This window comes from Anopheles arabiensis, chromosome 2, assembly GCF_016920715.1.
Source record: "Anopheles arabiensis isolate DONGOLA chromosome 2, AaraD3, whole genome shotgun sequence".
Lineage (NCBI taxonomy): Eukaryota > Metazoa > Arthropoda > Insecta > Diptera > Culicidae > Anopheles > Anopheles arabiensis.
This window is the reverse complement of record NC_053517.1, coordinates 78,020,222-78,037,533: the sequence shown is the minus strand read 5'-3', so window position 1 is coordinate 78,037,533 and position 17,312 is coordinate 78,020,222. Positions and strand designations below refer to the sequence as shown.

The window sequence follows — 17,312 nt, the reverse complement described above, 5'->3', positions numbered from 1 at the left end:
TCAATAAACACTAAATTAGTTACTAATAGAATGAACTCACTAAAAACTCTCATCCATTATTGTTTTCCTTGATCTGTCACTATTAATACACTCACTACTACATGCACTCATTTGCATGAAGCAAGTACAGTACAGAGCACTAGCTACTGCTCGCTTACGTGCGTTACTAACACGTGCGTTGATCGGTAGTAAGCATTGAGTGTAATTATCGCGTGAACAACTGGTTCCCAAGAGATCGCAACAATCACGGTAGATGATGCTGAGCTTCGTTTCAGTATCGATCGAGCTACGATATAGTAAAGCAGCCTGTTTTGTTACGATGGAAAAGCTCTACTCCGTTGAGAAGTGCCCGCAAACTTACGATCAGTATGAGTTTACTCTGTCCGACCTGTACCGCAAGATGGCAAAGGATGAGCTCCGCGAGGACGACGAAATTCGGGAGCAATCGTTAACGCAGATGCGGGAGTGGATTGCCAAACATCCGTACATTCGCAAGTGCCGTACGGATGCGTCGTTTCTGTTGCGCTTTTTGCGCTTCCGAAAGTACTCCGTACCGATGGCGTGTGAGGCGCTGGAGCGATACCTTGCGATGCGTGAGACCTTTCCGCAGTGGTTTAAGAATCTTGATTGCAATGACCCCGCAATGCGAGAAATGCTTCAGGACGGTGTGTTTACGAAGCTCGGCCAAGATGCCGAGGGCAGGACGGTGATCCTCTTCCGGTTTGCCCGTTTCAATGTGGACAAGTTTACCTCACTGCAGGAAGGTCGCTTTACGGTGCTGCTCATCGAGACGCTGCTCGAGTGTGAAGAGCTGCAGATCGGTGGCTTTCGGGTGCTAATCGATTATACTGGCTCAGTGTTAAAGCATTACGGCATTTGGGGCGTTTCGGACATGAAGGTGTTTATGGATGCGATCAACCGCTCGTACCCGATACGGATCCGTGAGGTGCATGGTGCCAAGTTTCCCAAGTTTGCTGTTTCGTTACTAAACTTGCTGCTGACGTTCGCTAGCCCAAAGTTGAAGGACCGCATCACAGTGAGTGTTATGAAACGTACAGCCAAGTGATTGAAAATAATCGTGAATTTTATTTCAGTGTCACAACAGCGTCGAGGAAATGGCAAAGCGATGCGAATCGACACTGTTGCCCAAGGAGTGGGGCGGTGTCTGTGATTTGCAGGAGTTCAATCAACGGTTCCAGGATCATTTAGAGGACAGGCGGCAGGTGCTGCTGGCGTTGGATGAAATGGATATTGATACGACGAATTATACTTCACTCTGGAAACACCACGAAGCGCCCGAGAACGAAATCGATAGTGGAGCGATGGGAAGCTTTAGAAAGCTTGATGTGGATTAAATGTCTATCATAAAGTGTACTTGGTGAATGATTATGATACTTGATCATTGGTGAATTAAGTGTTAACGTGATTTTTTATGATTTTTAGAGGCTACTAACCTAACGAAAAATGGTAGAGTTAAAGAATACAGTATATTTCCTGATTCAATCAAAATACACAATGCTTGCTGGTACAAATGTCTCTACTAGTTCTTTTTGCTATTTTCAATAACTTCGCAAACCTAATAAATCACGATATTTTGCAAATTTAAATTTATCTTTATATGGAAACAATTTTCACTATCTTTCACTAAGATATAGGGTATTATTATGGTTTCAGTGGAAAACTAACATTATCTACTATTTGAACTGATTTATACATGTTTAGGAACAATTAATATGTTGTAGCTGTCGTATGGTAGAGTGTTGTTTAAATAATATTTGATCCTGCTTTAATGTTGTAATTGCTTTCTAAAATTGGTTATAAAAATCGAATATCTTCCTCCAACTCTAAGATGTCAGCAGGGTTATAAAAGATAACCTGATTCAGTATACTTTCTTTTTTTATAGTTTTACGAGGCATCTAGGTAGCATTACATCAAACAAAATCTACGAGCATTTTAATAAATTTTCGCTCTTTATGTCGCAAAGTTTGCTGATCAACTATCACATGGAAAACATAATATAAACTTTCTTTGGGTTCACCCGTAAACTACGTAATTTCAGCGGCGGACCTAACAGTAGGCGAACTAGGCGGTCGCCAGGGGCCTCGTCGATTTAGGGGCTCCGTAGATCAATAGTCTATAGCAGGGGTCTCAAAACTACGGCCCACATGCGTCCTTCAATAGCCTGTAATGCGGCCCGGGACGACTTGGTAGAGGTTAAAATAGTTAAATTGTTAAAATAGTTAATTTTGTTTCCTAATTCATCAAAAAAAAATATTTGAACGACGAAAATTAGGACTTGATAAAATAAAGCTGTTGACATTTGATATATTCAGTAAGTATTTTCTAATCAAATTTAGATTTGAACATTCACTCATTCTATAGCTAACGTAAAAATGGCCCTCAACAATGTTATTTGTGAAGCAATGCGGCCCGCGAACGTTGACAAAAGTAAAAGGTACTAGGGCCCCTGAAGGATGGACGTTGGGACACTGAGAATCACGAATCATTTGCACCCTCCCTCAGTTGACAAACATTGGTAGGGTCTATGGCCGATGATCGTTGGGGCCTAATGGCCGTCACTCCATGATCCCCCACCCCCCGGCAGCAATTACAGTAGACTGTTGAATCTCCTAACCCCGCTCACCATCTACAGGGGGCCTCAAATCATCTTACAGCCAAAGGCCCCCGATACCCTAAATCCGCCACTGCGTAATTTCAACATTCAAAATTAACATCATGCCAGAAAGAGCTCCAGAAGAATGCCAGTAAAGAGTATTAATCATTGAAAAGCCATGAAAATAATAAAAAATTAGTCAAAACATGATAAGACTTCCGTTTGTTTAGTTTGTTGTTCATTTATGGGGTGAAAAGTTTCGTAAAATTTAGATAAATATGATTTGATCTTTGATCCATTTTGATTTGATTAATGAGTGGTTTTGGACACTCCTGAGGCAGACCAAGACCACAAAGCGCTTGTAGCGCCGGATAAGTAAGTAAGTAAAGTACGATTTGTCTTTTGTTCTGTGAATTAGTAAAATTTATCCATGTAAAAGCGAACTATTTCTCTAACAATTTCTTCCCCATTCATCACAAAACACACGTCACTCAGTGTGTAGTGACGTGACAAGAATTAGAATTTAATGAAGGTACTGCGCACGTAAAGCAGCTCCCAATGCTATGGTGTTAGGCAATGAAGCAATTACAGCTTATCAAGATACAGATGATGTGCGTGTGAACTGACTACCGATCGCATCCACACGTTACTAATACTCTCTGTAAAACTCTCTCAAAATGTTATCAAACAGTAATAACAACAAATCCAAAAAATAACAGAATGTTAGTGTTTTATTATTGCGCAAGCTATTCTCCCTCAAGCCGATGGGGTCTCACCGAGCAGGCCCGCGTTCTGCTGATCCCAGATCGGTGCATAGTAATCGTAATCGATCTCCATGCGGTCCAGCCCCAGGATGACATCTCGCTGCTGCTCGATGCGTTTCCACATTGCCGGATTAAGCTCCCCGTCCAGATCTACGTTGCCACCGTAGCCCTTCGGTGCCATCGATGGTTCGAAGTGCTTCTCCATCTCGGAAACGTTAGCGTAGCACTGTTAAAAGAAAAATATGTTTTTTACAATCACTGAACGTATGCCTTTTATCACCATTTTCCCTCGATGTTTTCTTACGTTAATACGCTCCCGAATCTTCGGATTGGTGAAGGACAGAATCTTCTCAATCACCGGCAGCGCCTTCTTGGGCAGCTTGGCCGCGTGCGTATCGTTGTAGCGCATCGGGTACCAGCGCGTATACGCTTCCATGATGAGCTTCAACTCCGACGAGCCCCACTTCTCGAACAGCTTCAGATCCATGTCGGTGTAGTCCACCATCACCTGCAAACCACCGATCTGAACCTCTTCCCACTCGAGCATCGCTTCGATCAGCAGCGCAATGAAAATGCCACCGACCGGCGGTTCGAACATCTCCGGCACAAAGCGAGCGATGCGGAAGAACACCACCGTACGACCATTGCTGTCCTGGCCCATGATCGAGGTCGCGCCACAGTTGAACAGTTCCTTCATTTTGTCGTTGCTCGTGTCCAGGTTCTTGAACCAGCTCGGATACATCTCGCGCATCGTCAGGTACTGCTCCAGCGCCTCACACGCCATCGGTACGGAGAACTGGCGGAAGCGCAGGAAACGCAGCAAGAACTTCGAATCCATACGGCACTTGCGGATGTGTGGATTGTTCACGATCCACTGGCGCATCTCCGCCAGCGCTTTGGTGCGCACCACATCATCCTCGCGGAGTTCGTCCTTCGCCAGCTCACGGTACACCTCCGGCAGCGTAAACTTGTACTCGTCGTACAACTTCACGTTCTTGTCCACCGGATAGGCCGCAAACTTCGACATGTTGAAGTACCGCTACTGGTGTGTCTTGTGAGTGCGATGTAATCCCTCTGCTGTCCGAAACGAAACTGAACCAAGACGCCTTCGTTACCTGGTATTACATTAAGTTTCAAATTAAACCAAAATCTCACACATTCGCGAAACAACTTGACCCAATGACCGGGAGCTGCGATTACAAACGCAGCGCGGCAGATTGGAGTTGCATTTGGCTAGGGTCAACAGTCTTGCTTATAAATGCGGGTGCATTTTTTGGTCCATATTTTGGCTGCTGCTTATCATGCACAAAAAGTTGTTGAAGGTGTTTATGACTTATCAATGTGCGGCGTTGTGTGATAAGAACATAAATACACGCGCAGTAGAATTAACAAGAAACATATGATTTTGGTTAGTCCTGCATTGTTCCTGCAGTTTCTTTGCTTTTCGGTACTGATAATACTGTTTGATGCTCCCGGATTCCGTTACCCGTAATGAAACGACATTATCGCATAAACAAACAAACAAACATTTTGTTTGTTTACTTTATCTCCTTATGGATGATTTGGCGCTTTCTCTTTCTTCCAATGTCCAATGTTTCAAAGCCTGCAAAAGCTACCATAAACCACATCGATTTGTTTTCCGCTTGTTCGAATAATTCGACAGTTTCACTTCTACCGCCAACGTGTTCACTTGTCCCGAAGCCATGGCAGCTAATCAACTTCCCTTTGCGGTGGACAAGTGTCCCAAGGAGTATGACGAGTACAAGTTCACTCTGCCAGCACTGTACCGTGAAGTAGCCAAAGAGGAGCTCCGGGAAGATGATCTCGTGCGTGAAAAGGCCCTCACCGAAATGCGCCATTGGATTGCGGAAAACCCTTACATCTTCAAATGCCGCACGGATGCCAAGTTCTTGCTCCGATTCCTGCGCTTCCGTCAGTTCTCCGTACCGATGGCGTGTGAGGCGCTGGAGCGCTATCTAACCGTTCGCGAGCTGTACCCGGGCTGGTTTAAGAAGCTGGACTGTAACGATCCTATCATGCAGGAAATATTGGACTACGAACCGTTCACCTACATCGGCCAGGACAGTGCGGGCCGGGCGGCGTTCCTTATCCGATTCGGTCGGTTCAACATCGAAAAGCATAGCCCGTCGCAGGACGCTCGGTACATGGCACTGATACTGGAGACGGTGCTCGAGTGGGAAGAGTTCCAGATCGGTAGCTGTCAGGTGTTTGTCGACTATCGGGGCTGCACCGTCGGACACTTTGACAAGTGGAGCACGAGCGAGCTGAAGATCATGATGGACGTGTTCAGCCGCTCGTACCCTTTGCGGTATGGTGAAATTCACGGAGCAAAGCTACCGAAGCAGGCCGTGCCAATCATTGAGACGTTTCTTTCGTTCGCTAACCCAAAGCTGCGAGAAAAGATCAACGTAAGCGACGAAGAGTACAGGGCGGTTGATTTTTTTGATCGCAGTTTGTTAACACTTTGCTGGCATTATTATCTTTCAGTGCTATCCAACGATCGAGGAGCTTGAGAAGCGTTTAGAGCCTGCCTGCAAACCGACCACTTACGGAGGCACGGTAGACTTCGAGGAGCTTAACCGTTCGTTCCGCAAGCGGATCGAAGAGCAGCGAGAGATCGTGCTCGGGCTCGATGGAATGGAGATTGATGTGGACCATTATACGTCGGTTTGGGATGCGGAGGAAGTTTTGCCTGAGGCGGCAGCTGCAGGAGCTATGTTGGAACAATTGAACATCAAATGAGACAATTTCCGAAGCATTGTAACTGTTTGTATCTTGATGTTCAATGTCAATAGTATTCTTCTGAGGTGCTTCAGAGGTTTATATTCGAAATTGAGAAATTAAACATGACAACACTTTCGATAGGAATTAATAAATAAAGATGTTCTGAATTATTTGGTGTCTCACTCTGAGGAATCTTTTTGGAGAAGCATTTTATTTAAAAGAAATAAATCTATTATTTCATTAATCTTCATGTATTGCATTAATTAGAAAATTAACAATTCATGGTACATGTTATCCCTTCAGATGATTTATTCAGATCAGGCATAGATCAATACGAAGTAATAGGAAGTAACCAAGATTTGGGTATTCTTTTAGATTTTTTTCTCACGTATCAGTTCAGGCTGTAATTGTCGAATTAATTGATAAATACGTTCTACACCTACAAGCACGGACAACTTGCGATTGCCAACTGGCAAAGATGTTGAATAAATATTTCTTCTTTCAGCTATGTATGGAGTGTTAAACTTTCTTTAGATCATTCAACCTTATTGTTCTCAGAAAGTCCTCAGATTTGTATAGATAACGTTGACCTTGTTGGTATTATTCGGTTGTCTTTTGATGTCGCTACGAGTGTAAGCTTGTCATTTCTGAGTGCTCAGTATAGAACTTTGAAACTGTTCAGATTCTTCGTTTGGACCAAATTTATGGTTTCATGCTGGTGTTTTCAATATTTGTTTAAACTTTTGTCAATTTATTTATTTTCACCATTGTACAACAATATTCGACCAAACATTCTACATATTACAGCCCTACTTGAATCTAGAAGAATGCAGGATTTGATGATAATTCGCAATTGATAAGCTGTACACTGATCTCATTTGCTATTATCTCACTGTGAGGTCAAACGGCATCATACAACAAAAGTGATAATTATTTCCACCACAACTCCAAACCATTCGGGAGCTTACCTCCAAACGATTACATCCCATACACGAACAGTATCGTTCACACCTTGGCACCTTGGTGAAGTGTTTTCAAAATCGATCCTCAAAAATGGCCCCATCTCACGCGCCTTACTCGGTTAACAAAAGCCCCAAGGAGTATGACGAGTACAAGTTCACCCTACCAGCTCAGTACCGTGAGCTGGCCAAAGAGGAGCTCCGAGAAGATGATCTCGTGCGTGAGAAAGCCCTAACGGAGATGCGCCACTGGATCGCGGAAAACCCTTACATCTTCAAGTGCCGCACGGATGCCAAGTTCTTGCTCCGATTCCTTCGTTTCCGTCAGTTCTCCGTACCGATGGCGTGTGAGGCGCTGGAGCGCTATCTAACCGTTCGTGAGCTGTATCCAAGCTGGTTCAAAAATCTCGACTGCACTGAATCGACCATGAAGGAAATTTTCCACAGCGGTACGTTCACTTTGCTCGGCTGGGACGCAGCCGGACGGATGGTGGGATTTTCGCGCTTCAGTCGCTTCGATGGTGAAAAGCACAGCCCCGCACAGGATGCACGCTTTATGGCGCTGGTCATGGAGACGATGCTCGAGTGCGAGGAGTTCCAGGTCGGCGGATGTCACGTGCTGATCGACTTTGAGGGCAGCACGGTGGCCAACTTTGAGAAGTGGAGTACGACCGATTTGAAGATCATGATGGATGCGTACAGCCACACGTACCCCCTCCGGTATGCGGACATTCATTCGGCGGGTCTGCCAAAGTATGGTAGCTCCGTTATCGAAACGTTTCTGTCGTTCGCGAACACGAAGATGCGGGAAAAAATAAGCGTAAGTATTTAACGATTTCATTTATTGCACACTTAACGAGCTTTATTCGGCTCTCACTCCAAATGTCATGTGGTTTTGCACACAGTGCTTTTCAACGGCTGCTGAGATGGAGAAGTATTTTGAAGCCCCCTTAAAGCCTGCATTGTACGGCGGAACGGTCGATCTGGAGCTGGCAAATCGGGCTCTGTGGAAACGTATGGAGAATCAGCGTGAGGTGGTGCTCGGGCTGGATCAGATGGAGATCGATTTGGATTACTATTCGTCGCGGTGGGACTTTGAGGGCACTACGCCGGATGAGATTGCAGCCGGTGCAATGTTCAAACGTTTAACCATGAATTAGAGGTGTTTTAAGGAATGGTTGCATGTTTTAAAACATATTTGGAAGATTAATAAAAAATGAATCCATCAACGTATAAAATGGGAATTTATGGGAATATCTCGCATTAGTCGTCCGATTAAAACTGCATTTCAGAATTAATGGTATACATCTTTTGAACCACTTTTTGGAAAGCCGATTATGCAGTTTGATTGACGACCGTACACCCAACATCAGCTCAGGGATCAGGGACCGGCATGATCCAATAGCAAAAAGCTGGTCAACGGATGACCTACAAGCACTATCAGCACATGGTTGGACGCAGTGTTCCATTTTTCCAGACGGCCGCCAATACGGATGAATTTGTCCATTCCAAATTGCAAATGCATCTTTGTCAGTTTCGACGATGTGGACATTGAAGAGGCTTGAACTTGTCTTGGGATCAGTCGCGTTGGTCAAGACGGCAGAGGACTTCTTCTGCTTCCTTTAGATAAGTTGAATTCAACCTCTTGTATATAAACGTGAATGGTAACAACGATTATACGATTGCATCCTATAACCCACTATTCGTCACAGATGATGTCACTGTGCATGCGATGGTGGATGTTACATATTTTTACGGTAGGCTACGAGCAATTAGTGTAAAAATATGCAAAAATGTGATTTTTATGGTAGATGATTGCCAGAATAAACTTGTATATTCCATTAAAGACATACATCTCTAACTTTAAAAAATCCCCTATTATTGCTATGGATCTTACTTGAACGAGGACTATTAAAAGCTCCGGTCCAAATTTTTATGTTCTTTCGATCGCAGAGGTGGTCGAATAAAACTCACGCGTTACTAATAAATTTACTAACGTATATATTCAATTTCACTTGGTTACAATTTGGTGTTGGCTTCGAGCACGCTTCCTTGCTGACCGCTAGTTCTTCAGTGCGCGCTGGTGTTTGGCGGTCAACGTCCGTGACCGCGCAACCGATGACCCCCGGATCGATCACACGCATACATTGACGGATGACGCTTTGCTGTCATCCGTGAGTTACCGCCGTGAATGAGTCCGGGCCAGGTTAGCTCACAACATCTCCCCCTTTTAATTACAGACGATACCCCTCGAGCCTACGCGGAAGTCTTCTAAGCCTAGAAGACCGGCGTGGCGACCGTATCGGCTGCTGGCGTTTTGTAGTAGCGAACGGGATTGGGCGTGGAGATGGTTGTGTGGGTGACGCGCTAGTTTGATGGTCCGTCAAGGGAACAGAACTCGATTCCGCTACCGCGCTGTCCGTCAGCAGATCAAACGGCAAATGATCTATGTCCACGTCCTCGCTGGAAGCCCCCACGGCCGAATCACGTTTTCGCAGCTGGTTCACATGGCGCCTGTGAACCCGTTGATTGTTCGTCTGCACCTCGAACATAACGCTGCCCAACTCTCGTATGATTTGCGCCGGAACCCACTTCCATGAATTCCGCGTATAGAACTTGGCGTAGACGAGGTCACCGCGCTGAAATCGTCTATCCAAGTTGGCCGGTTCTGCTTGCGCTGCAGGTGGAGGTTTCAGCAGTGCCAACGCTGTTCGCATTTTTCTGCCTAGCATGGCTTCAGCTGGCGACTGCATGTCCGGCAAAATAGCGTTGGGGGTTGACCGGTAGCTCGCCAGAAAAACGTCAAGCGCTTCGTCCTGCGTTGTTCCCCCTTCCTGGATCTTCCTCATCGACCGCTTGAAGGTGTCAACAAAGCGCTCCGCCTGCCCATTCGATTGCGGATGGAATGGCGCAGTTGTGACGTGCTGTATACCGCGACTACTGCAATACTCCGAAAACTCAGCACTGACAAATTGTGGCCCGTTGTCGTTCACCATCGTTTCCGGGTATCCAAATCTCGCAGAGATTGACCTCAGTATCGCGATCGTTGCTGCTGATGTGGTACTTCGCGTTCGTATCACCTCTGGCCACTTGGTAAACGCGTCTACCACGATCAGAAAATAGTCACCATCGATTGGCCCAGCGAAATCGATGTGAATACGTTCCCAAGGTTTCTGTGTCGCTGGCCAGGGAACAGGTTTTTCGCGAGGTGAAGTCTTTGCCGCTATCGCACAAGCATGGCATCCCTTTACGTGCTCCGTTATGTCCTTATCAACGGATGGCCAGTACACGTAACTCCGGGCCTTCGACTTCATTCGCTGGATACCGGGGTGCCCTTCATGTAGTTGCTTCAAGCAACGCTGCTGCAGCTTGCTAGGGATCACCACTCTTTCCCCAAACAAAATGCAACCACGGACCGTGGTTAGGGCTTCGCTTCTGTGGTAAAAGCAAGCCAGCTCTGCAGCATATGCGACATTTTGGGGCCACCCTTCCATGATGTATCCGTAAACCTTCTTCAGGACAGGGTCGGACTCCGTGGCCTTCGCAACGTCTCTAAAATTGAGTGGAAATATATTAATACAGTATGATGCTATGGAACTTACATCATTTTCCAACTCAGCGCTTGCGATTATGTATTCCGGATCCGGTTTTGCGTGCTCGTGTATCAGCCTTGAGAGCACGTCCGCATTGCCAAACTTATCGGTTTGCACGTACTCGATGGTAAAATCATACATCAGCAACTGCAATGCAAACCGCTGCAACCTATTTGCCGTGTACACTGGTATACCCTTATGTGACCCGAAAATCCGCAACAAGGGTCGATGATCGGTTTGCAATCGGAAGTGGCGCCCAAACAGCATCTTATGAAACTTTTTCACAGCAAATATAATCGCCAAACCTTCGCGGTCAATTTGGCTGTAATTTGCTTCAGCCTTCGTAAGGGCTCTCGATGCGTGCTGAACAACCTTCAGCGAGCCATCCGCGTACCTGTGGCTTATGGTCGCGCCTAGTCCAACCGACGATGCATCGGCAGAGACCACTATCTCTGCATTCGGGTCGTAGTGCGTCAGCAGCAAGTCGGATGCTAACAGGTCTTTGAACCTGTTAAAAGCATTTGCGCACTCCCGTGTCCAAACAAATTTGGTGTCATTTTTGAGCAATGCATCCAGCGGGTATCGCAATTCTCGCATCTTTGGTACAAATTTGCCGTAATAATTCACAGCACCCAGAAAGGATCGAACCTCACTAACGTTCGTCGGTGCTGGCATCTTCAGGATCGCATCTATTTTCGCTGGGTTTGGTCTGAGACCCTGTCTGTCGATAACAAAACCCAGGTACTCTATCCTTGGCATTTTAAACGAACACTTTTCCGCTCGAATTGTAAATCCGTACTCCTTTATGCGCCGGAAAAGGTTGAGCAAATTCTCATCGTGCTCGCGTTCTGTTTTGCCTCCAACAACTACATCATCCATGTACCCAGATGTACATTTTAGGCCGGAGAGCATTGCATCGATGAGTTGCTGACGACCGTACATGGATGCTGATTGACGACCGTACACCCAACATCAGCTCAGGGATCAGGGACCGGCATGATCCAATAGCAAAAAGCTGGTCAACGGATGACCTACAAGCACTATCAGCACATGGTTGGACGCAGTGTTCCATTTTTCCAGACGGCCGCCAACACGGATGAATTTGTCCATTCCAAATTGCAAATGCATCCTTGTCAGTTTCGACGATGTGGACATTGAAGAGGCTTGAACTTGTCTTGGGATCAGTCGCGTTGGTCAAGACGGCAGAGGACTTCTTCTGCTTCCTTTAGATAAGTTGAATTCAACCTCTTGTATATAAACGTGAATGGTAACAACGATTATACGATTGCATCCTATAACCCACTATTCGTCACAGATGATGTCACTGTGCATGCGATGGTGGATGTTACATATTTTTACGGTAGGCTACGAGCAATTAGTGTAAAAATATGCAAAAATGTGATTTTTATGGTAGATGATTGCCAGAATAAACTTGTATATTCCATTAAAGACATACATCTCTAACTTTAAAAAATCCCCTATTATTGCTATGGATCTTACTTGAACGAGGACTATTAAAAGCTCCGGTCCAAATGCTTCCACTACCCCGTACCACTCGCACCTCGTCTAAATTGAGGCTTTCAAAATGATTTCTGACTGATTGACAACGCTGTTCTACACGTAACCGGACATTCAGTTCTTTATACGACCCTCACAGGAACCTTTCAGATATAGACCCTTTTGGAATCAGACAGAATCCGTTCGGTTCTATTTTATGAACAAAACCAACGAAAAGCCCGAAACGAAAAACCAACAAAACTATCATTTAAGGATCAGCTGGATCATGTAGTAGCCACCAGCAATAGAATGCTAGGACTAGTTATCAATATGACTCGCGAGCTTAACGATATACCTTGCACCAAGGCTCTCTATTGTTCACTTATCCGGTCGTTAATGGAATATGCAAATATCGTATGGTGGCCAACTGCAGCGCGTCCGTTAGCTCGATTGGAATCAATCCAGCGCAAAATTTCACGATTTGCACTTCGCTCATGGAACCAAAGGCTCGATTACCGGACTAGGTGTTTACTACTCGGGCTACCCACCCTAAGTGAGCGTATACGAAAAGCCAGGTTGTCGCTCATCACGGGACTTCTCGACGGCCGTATTGACTCTCCGTCACTACTGGCTGCCATCAACCTGTACGTTCCGGCCAGGCCGCTCCGGACTCGGGCAATGTTGGCCCTCGACGACCGTAGAACGCAATTTGGCTCCTCTGACCCGTTCCTACTCATGTGCCGTGCTTTCAACGCAGTCAGCGACGCTTTTGAGCCGAGGATTTCGCCAACTGAGTTTAATGATCGTGTTTCTGTGTTAAACTTGGTTCCATAGTGCACATTTTTATGTTCTATGTTATTGTAATTCATTGTAAAGAACTCATTGTAAAACATTGCTAAAATGGTTCGAGAGGGCATTATTGTCCATCGATAGACAAATAAACATAAACATAAAGGTGCTATAGATAACTAAGATGTCTCTAAATGAAGATAGTAATCTTTCGGTGGTTCTAGACAGCAGACCTAATTCTGACCATTTGGGACATTCGATGACGGCAGAGTTGTCTGTTCTGTTGTCTTTTGGCGATCGATTGGGTTGAATGATCAGTATTATTCCAAGATTTTAATAAGAACTAAATTCAAAAAAAATCTTAAGCTCCGGAAAATGTTTCTACATCACACATCGATACAAGCAATATAAATCAGATTGCCGTCTTTATTGTACACCTAGATTGGTGTGAATTAAAACACCCTTCTCAGATTGCCTGCTTCGGTGCGTGCTTACCCGCCGCTGTCTACAGCCTCCAAACGGTATGTAATGAAGGCCAGCGTCTCCGTCTACAGCCGATGCGTACATAGTTTGTACGGCCATACGTGTGGCCGTACAAACTACTCAAACTCACTCACTCCCCAATGTACCCTGCTAAAGCTCGCTCGCATCAGTATCTCGTCGTCGTTCCCAGCGATTGGTCGTACTGTGTAAAACGGACGCAACATGACGACCGTACCGCTCGGTGCACCGTGTGTAGAAAAGTGTCCGGAAAAGTTCGACCTATATCAACCGGCCGGATCGGCACTGCATCGCCAAATTGCGGCCGATGAGCTGCGCGAAGAACCGGCCATCGTCGAACAGGCGCTGGAGCAGATGCGCGACTGGATTGCGAAGAATCCCGCCATCCACACGTGCCGCACCGATGCCAGCTTTCTGTTGCGCTTTCTGCGTGTGCGCAAGTTTTCCCACCTGGCGGCGTGCGAAACGCTCGAGCGGTATCTCGTGTCGCGCCAGCGGTTCCCCGCCTGGTACAGCAAGCTGGACACGGCCGAACCGTGGGTGCAGGTCATGATCGACAGCGAGTTTGTGGTGCCGCTCGGGCGCGATGAGCTGGGCCGTGTGGTGTATCTGGTGCGCTACGCCAACCTGGACATCGATCGGTTTGAAGTGACGGATCAGATCCGGTTCTTTACGATGGTGTTTGAGACCATTTGCCACGACGAGCTGAACCAAATTGCCGGCCTGGTGTGCGTGTTTGACGAAACCAATGTGCCGATGCGTGCATTCGCCCAGTGGTCACTGACGGACATTAAGAACTACATCGACTGCGTGACGAAGGCGCTTCCGCTGCGCGTGAAGGAGGTGCACGTGGTGAATTTGCCACTGTTTGGCGCAGCCGTCGGCGAGTGGATCATGAGCTGCTGCAGTGAGAAGCTGCGCAGTCGGCTAAAGGTAAGGGATGTTGTAATTTTTCAAATTAAGTTATAATATTTCATTTCTTCACGCCTCGCTCTCCCTGGTTCAGTGTTACCGATCGATGGATGAATTTGCGGGCAAGTGCAACTTGCTATCCCTGCTGCCAAAGGAGTACTACGGTGGCAAGCAGGAGGCGATGGACTTGAAGCGCCAGCTGAGAGAATCGCTCGACCGTTGCCGAAACATCATCCTAGCGCTGGACGACATGAAGGTGGACGAAAGGCGTTGTTTGCTGGTGAAAAGTCAAACCAAGCCGGGCGGCGATGAGGGAGTGATCGGCAGCTTCCGAAAGTTGGACGTCGATTAACGGATTAAGTGGTTGATCTTCAAAGTGCATATGTGTTACTGATTTTTTTTAATTGTATTAATGTGGTGAATCGGTGGACTAGAAATATATCAGCCTTCCCTTGAAACTGCCATGCTTGATTTGTTGTTGACCTGCGACCGGCGGGCCCTGTTTGCGGTACTGATGCACTCGTACATGCCGCCAAGGACAAACAGTAACGCGTAGTAGTGGGAACAGGTTTTAGCTAGTGCACGTAATGGGCGTGTGCTAAATAAGTGCATCCCATGTACGCATTGTACTTATAGTTTTTTTATGTAACGTTATTTAGATGTATAATTAATGAACAGCTTCAATTGCCTTGTGCTTGTGTAATACAACGCGTAAAGTATGGTGTTTGCAATTGTTTAGTTTATTACATTGCAATACAGAACAGAGACCGGTCGTGTGGTACAGTCGTCAACTCGTACGTAGCATAATAAGTCACTGATAGTAAAGCCCACTATTGGTATAGCCCCAGCCTTTGACCGACAACCGTTGTTTTGCCAACGAAGAAGAAGAAGAAGAAGAAGAAGAATACAGATCATGTAATTCATTGCGGCCTGTTAGACCCATTCTGACGAAACCAAGCTATTTTACATGTCTCGTCACGGTATCATAAAGACTATTTTGATTTTATATTTCATTATAATTGTTTGTATTTCATTCCTCTCCTTAAATTCACAATACATTTATCTAGTTTATAAAAAAGGTAACCCATCCCCTGTCCATCAATTGTTCTGCTTGATTTCCTGCACCGCGTTCGACTGCGTCAGCGTGTTGTCCTCGTACGTCTCCAGCACGTCGGCCAAATGTTCGTTGTCGCGCGGCTTCTTGAACTGGCGCTTCTTGTTGGCCAGCTTCTTCCGCTTCGGCAGCAGCGGCTTCTTCGGCCCATGGTCCTGCATCGACCGGATGCCCTGCTTCTCCAGGTACTCGTCGATCTTCGCATCGTCCATGGCGTCCACCGTTACCGCGCGCCACAGCTTCTGGAAATCCTCGTCCACCTGGAAGTTGGCCGTCCGGTCGTTGTAGAACAGGATCTTCTTCTTGTCGTTCGGGCGCGTAATGAAAATGATTTCCGATGCTCGATTTTTCAGCACCTTATCACAGTGCGGCAGCGATTCCTGCACATCGTCCAGCAGCACCCCGCCCAGCCCCTTGAGATCGTGCTGCTTCAGCAGCCGCATCAGGCTTTTGCCGTCTTTGATTTTAAACACCGACTTGAACAGAAACCGGCCATCGGGCGTCACTTCGATCTTTGGATTGTTTCGCAGCGCTTCCCCTTGGAGCCACTGTTGGAAAGCAGTAGAGCATTTTACAGTAAATAGGGGAAATTTTGTGAAAGTTTTGTTTACGGGCAGATACTCAACCCCCCACGTACCGTTTTCACGGACGATCCGATATCGAGCTGGTTGGTCTCGTCCAGGATTTCGTCCAGCGTTAGCGGATGATCGTCACCTTCCTGATGACGGGTGCGCATGTGCTTCACGATCTTTGCCAGCACACCGAAGCGATACTGGGAGCTACCGGACATAGTTTTGTAACTTGAAGGAAGGAAAAACCACAAGCATTAGTCAAAAACGTATTCATCGAATCATCCCACTACCCTTCCACAGCTCCCTTCCATACTTGGTGGCATCGATCTTCGGTGCGGCACTCGCGGGCCTTGGCTTCTTGATGTCCTTCGGTGCGGCAAACGAGCTTTCAGTTTTTGCCTTCTTCTCAACGCTGAAAGCATGTTGAAAAAGGGTAAATGGATAAAAAACGAGCCTTCAGGAAGAACCATTGCTTGCCACCGTAGCAGAAACAAAGCACCAAAACTTACGTTGGCGTTGCCATCGCCCGCCGTTTGAAGGCCTCTCGTTCGCGCAACAGGGCGGGATCCATCGTGGGGCGGTGCGTTCGTCTTTGGGCTAGAGAATTACGGATGGTTCAGGAATGTATCACACTTTTAATTCGTTGATTATGATAAAATTCGATCCGAACGCTGCAGCACCAATGGCAAATGCAGACGTAAACAAAGCACAATACATCAGCTGTCAAAAATGACAGCTGGCGCGTGCTCTCTCTCTCTATCTCTCTCAGCAAGTAAATCGCTCTCTTTGCATTTTGCATTCGCAAAATCTCGCAAAGCAGAGAAATAACGGTTTTTTTTTAAATATCTTTTGAAATGTTACTTACACTATTCAGTAAAAACTATCTTTCTTGTGTCTTGCAAAAACACAATTTTTAGGATTTTCAGTAAACCCCTAGTTTTGAACGCTTTCTGTGTCCAAATTCTCACATTTTGTATCGCTGTCTCCCTCTCCCTCTCTCGTATTTGCCATTCTCTCGTGTAACCTTCATAAACAATCTCACTGTTTGCCTTGATGCCGTGCCTCCCATCACAAAATCACTGCATTGCGCGAGCACACGGTCCAGCTGCTGGCGTTGTTTACCCTTTGTGGTTCCCTTTTTCTCCTTAGCTCCATCCCTGCGTCCCTATCCAAGGGAAGAAAAAACACAAACACAAATTTCAAGTAGTGTGTAGAACCATCCAACTCGCCACACAAGTGGGAGATGGTGCA

General features: G+C 46.3%; 7 protein-coding genes across 7 annotated transcripts; 4 read left to right on the top strand and 3 right to left on the bottom strand.

Moving 5' to 3' along the window:
* Nucleotides 1-118: 118 nt before the first annotated feature.
* Nucleotides 119-1,788, top strand: LOC120896448 (retinaldehyde-binding protein 1-like). The gene is made up of 2 exons (XM_040300576.1): nt 119-1,036; nt 1,095-1,788. The coding sequence occupies exons 1-2, from the start codon at nt 254-256 to the stop codon at nt 1,353-1,355; spliced, it is 1,044 nt and encodes a 347-aa protein (XP_040156510.1). The 5' UTR covers nt 119-253; the 3' UTR covers nt 1,356-1,788.
* Nucleotides 1,789-3,325: 1,537 nt separating this feature from the next.
* Nucleotides 3,326-4,486, bottom strand: LOC120894077 (retinaldehyde-binding protein 1-like). The gene is made up of 2 exons (XM_040296443.1): nt 3,684-4,486; nt 3,326-3,605 (listed from the first exon to the last, which is right to left on the bottom strand). Exons 1-2 carry the CDS (start codon nt 4,404-4,406, stop codon nt 3,372-3,374), a joined length of 957 nt encoding a protein of 318 aa, XP_040152377.1. The 5' UTR covers nt 4,407-4,486; the 3' UTR covers nt 3,326-3,371.
* Nucleotides 4,487-5,053: 567 nt separating this feature from the next.
* LOC120897390 (clavesin-1-like) lies at nt 5,054-6,294 on the top strand. Its single transcript, XM_040302237.1, has 2 exons — nt 5,054-5,808; nt 5,888-6,294. The coding sequence occupies exons 1-2, from the start codon at nt 5,083-5,085 to the stop codon at nt 6,140-6,142; spliced, it is 981 nt and encodes a 326-aa protein (XP_040158171.1). The 5' UTR covers nt 5,054-5,082; the 3' UTR covers nt 6,143-6,294.
* An 804-nt stretch (nt 6,295-7,098) lies between these two features.
* LOC120897389 (retinaldehyde-binding protein 1-like) lies at nt 7,099-8,316 on the top strand. Its single transcript, XM_040302236.1, has 2 exons — nt 7,099-7,903; nt 7,989-8,316. The coding sequence occupies exons 1-2, from the start codon at nt 7,178-7,180 to the stop codon at nt 8,241-8,243; spliced, it is 981 nt and encodes a 326-aa protein (XP_040158170.1). The 5' UTR covers nt 7,099-7,177; the 3' UTR covers nt 8,244-8,316.
* A 1,001-nt stretch (nt 8,317-9,317) lies between these two features.
* LOC120894282 (uncharacterized protein K02A2.6-like) lies at nt 9,318-11,273 on the bottom strand. Its single transcript, XM_040296788.1, has one exon. The coding sequence runs from the start codon at nt 11,271-11,273 to the stop codon at nt 9,318-9,320; it is 1,956 nt and encodes a 651-aa protein (XP_040152722.1).
* Nucleotides 11,274-13,591: 2,318 nt separating this feature from the next.
* Nucleotides 13,592-14,833, top strand: LOC120908857 (clavesin-2-like). Its single transcript, XM_040320306.1, has 2 exons — nt 13,592-14,396; nt 14,470-14,833. Exons 1-2 carry the CDS (start codon nt 13,668-13,670, stop codon nt 14,725-14,727), a joined length of 987 nt encoding a protein of 328 aa, XP_040176240.1. The 5' UTR covers nt 13,592-13,667; the 3' UTR covers nt 14,728-14,833.
* Nucleotides 14,834-15,376: 543 nt separating this feature from the next.
* Nucleotides 15,377-16,781, bottom strand: LOC120908858 (general transcription factor IIE subunit 2). Its single transcript, XM_040320307.1, has 4 exons — nt 16,571-16,781; nt 16,375-16,473; nt 16,127-16,289; nt 15,377-16,037 (listed from the first exon to the last, which is right to left on the bottom strand). The coding sequence occupies exons 1-4, from the start codon at nt 16,630-16,632 to the stop codon at nt 15,474-15,476; spliced, it is 888 nt and encodes a 295-aa protein (XP_040176241.1). The 5' UTR covers nt 16,633-16,781; the 3' UTR covers nt 15,377-15,473.
* Between the last annotated feature and the right edge of the window lie 531 nt (nt 16,782-17,312).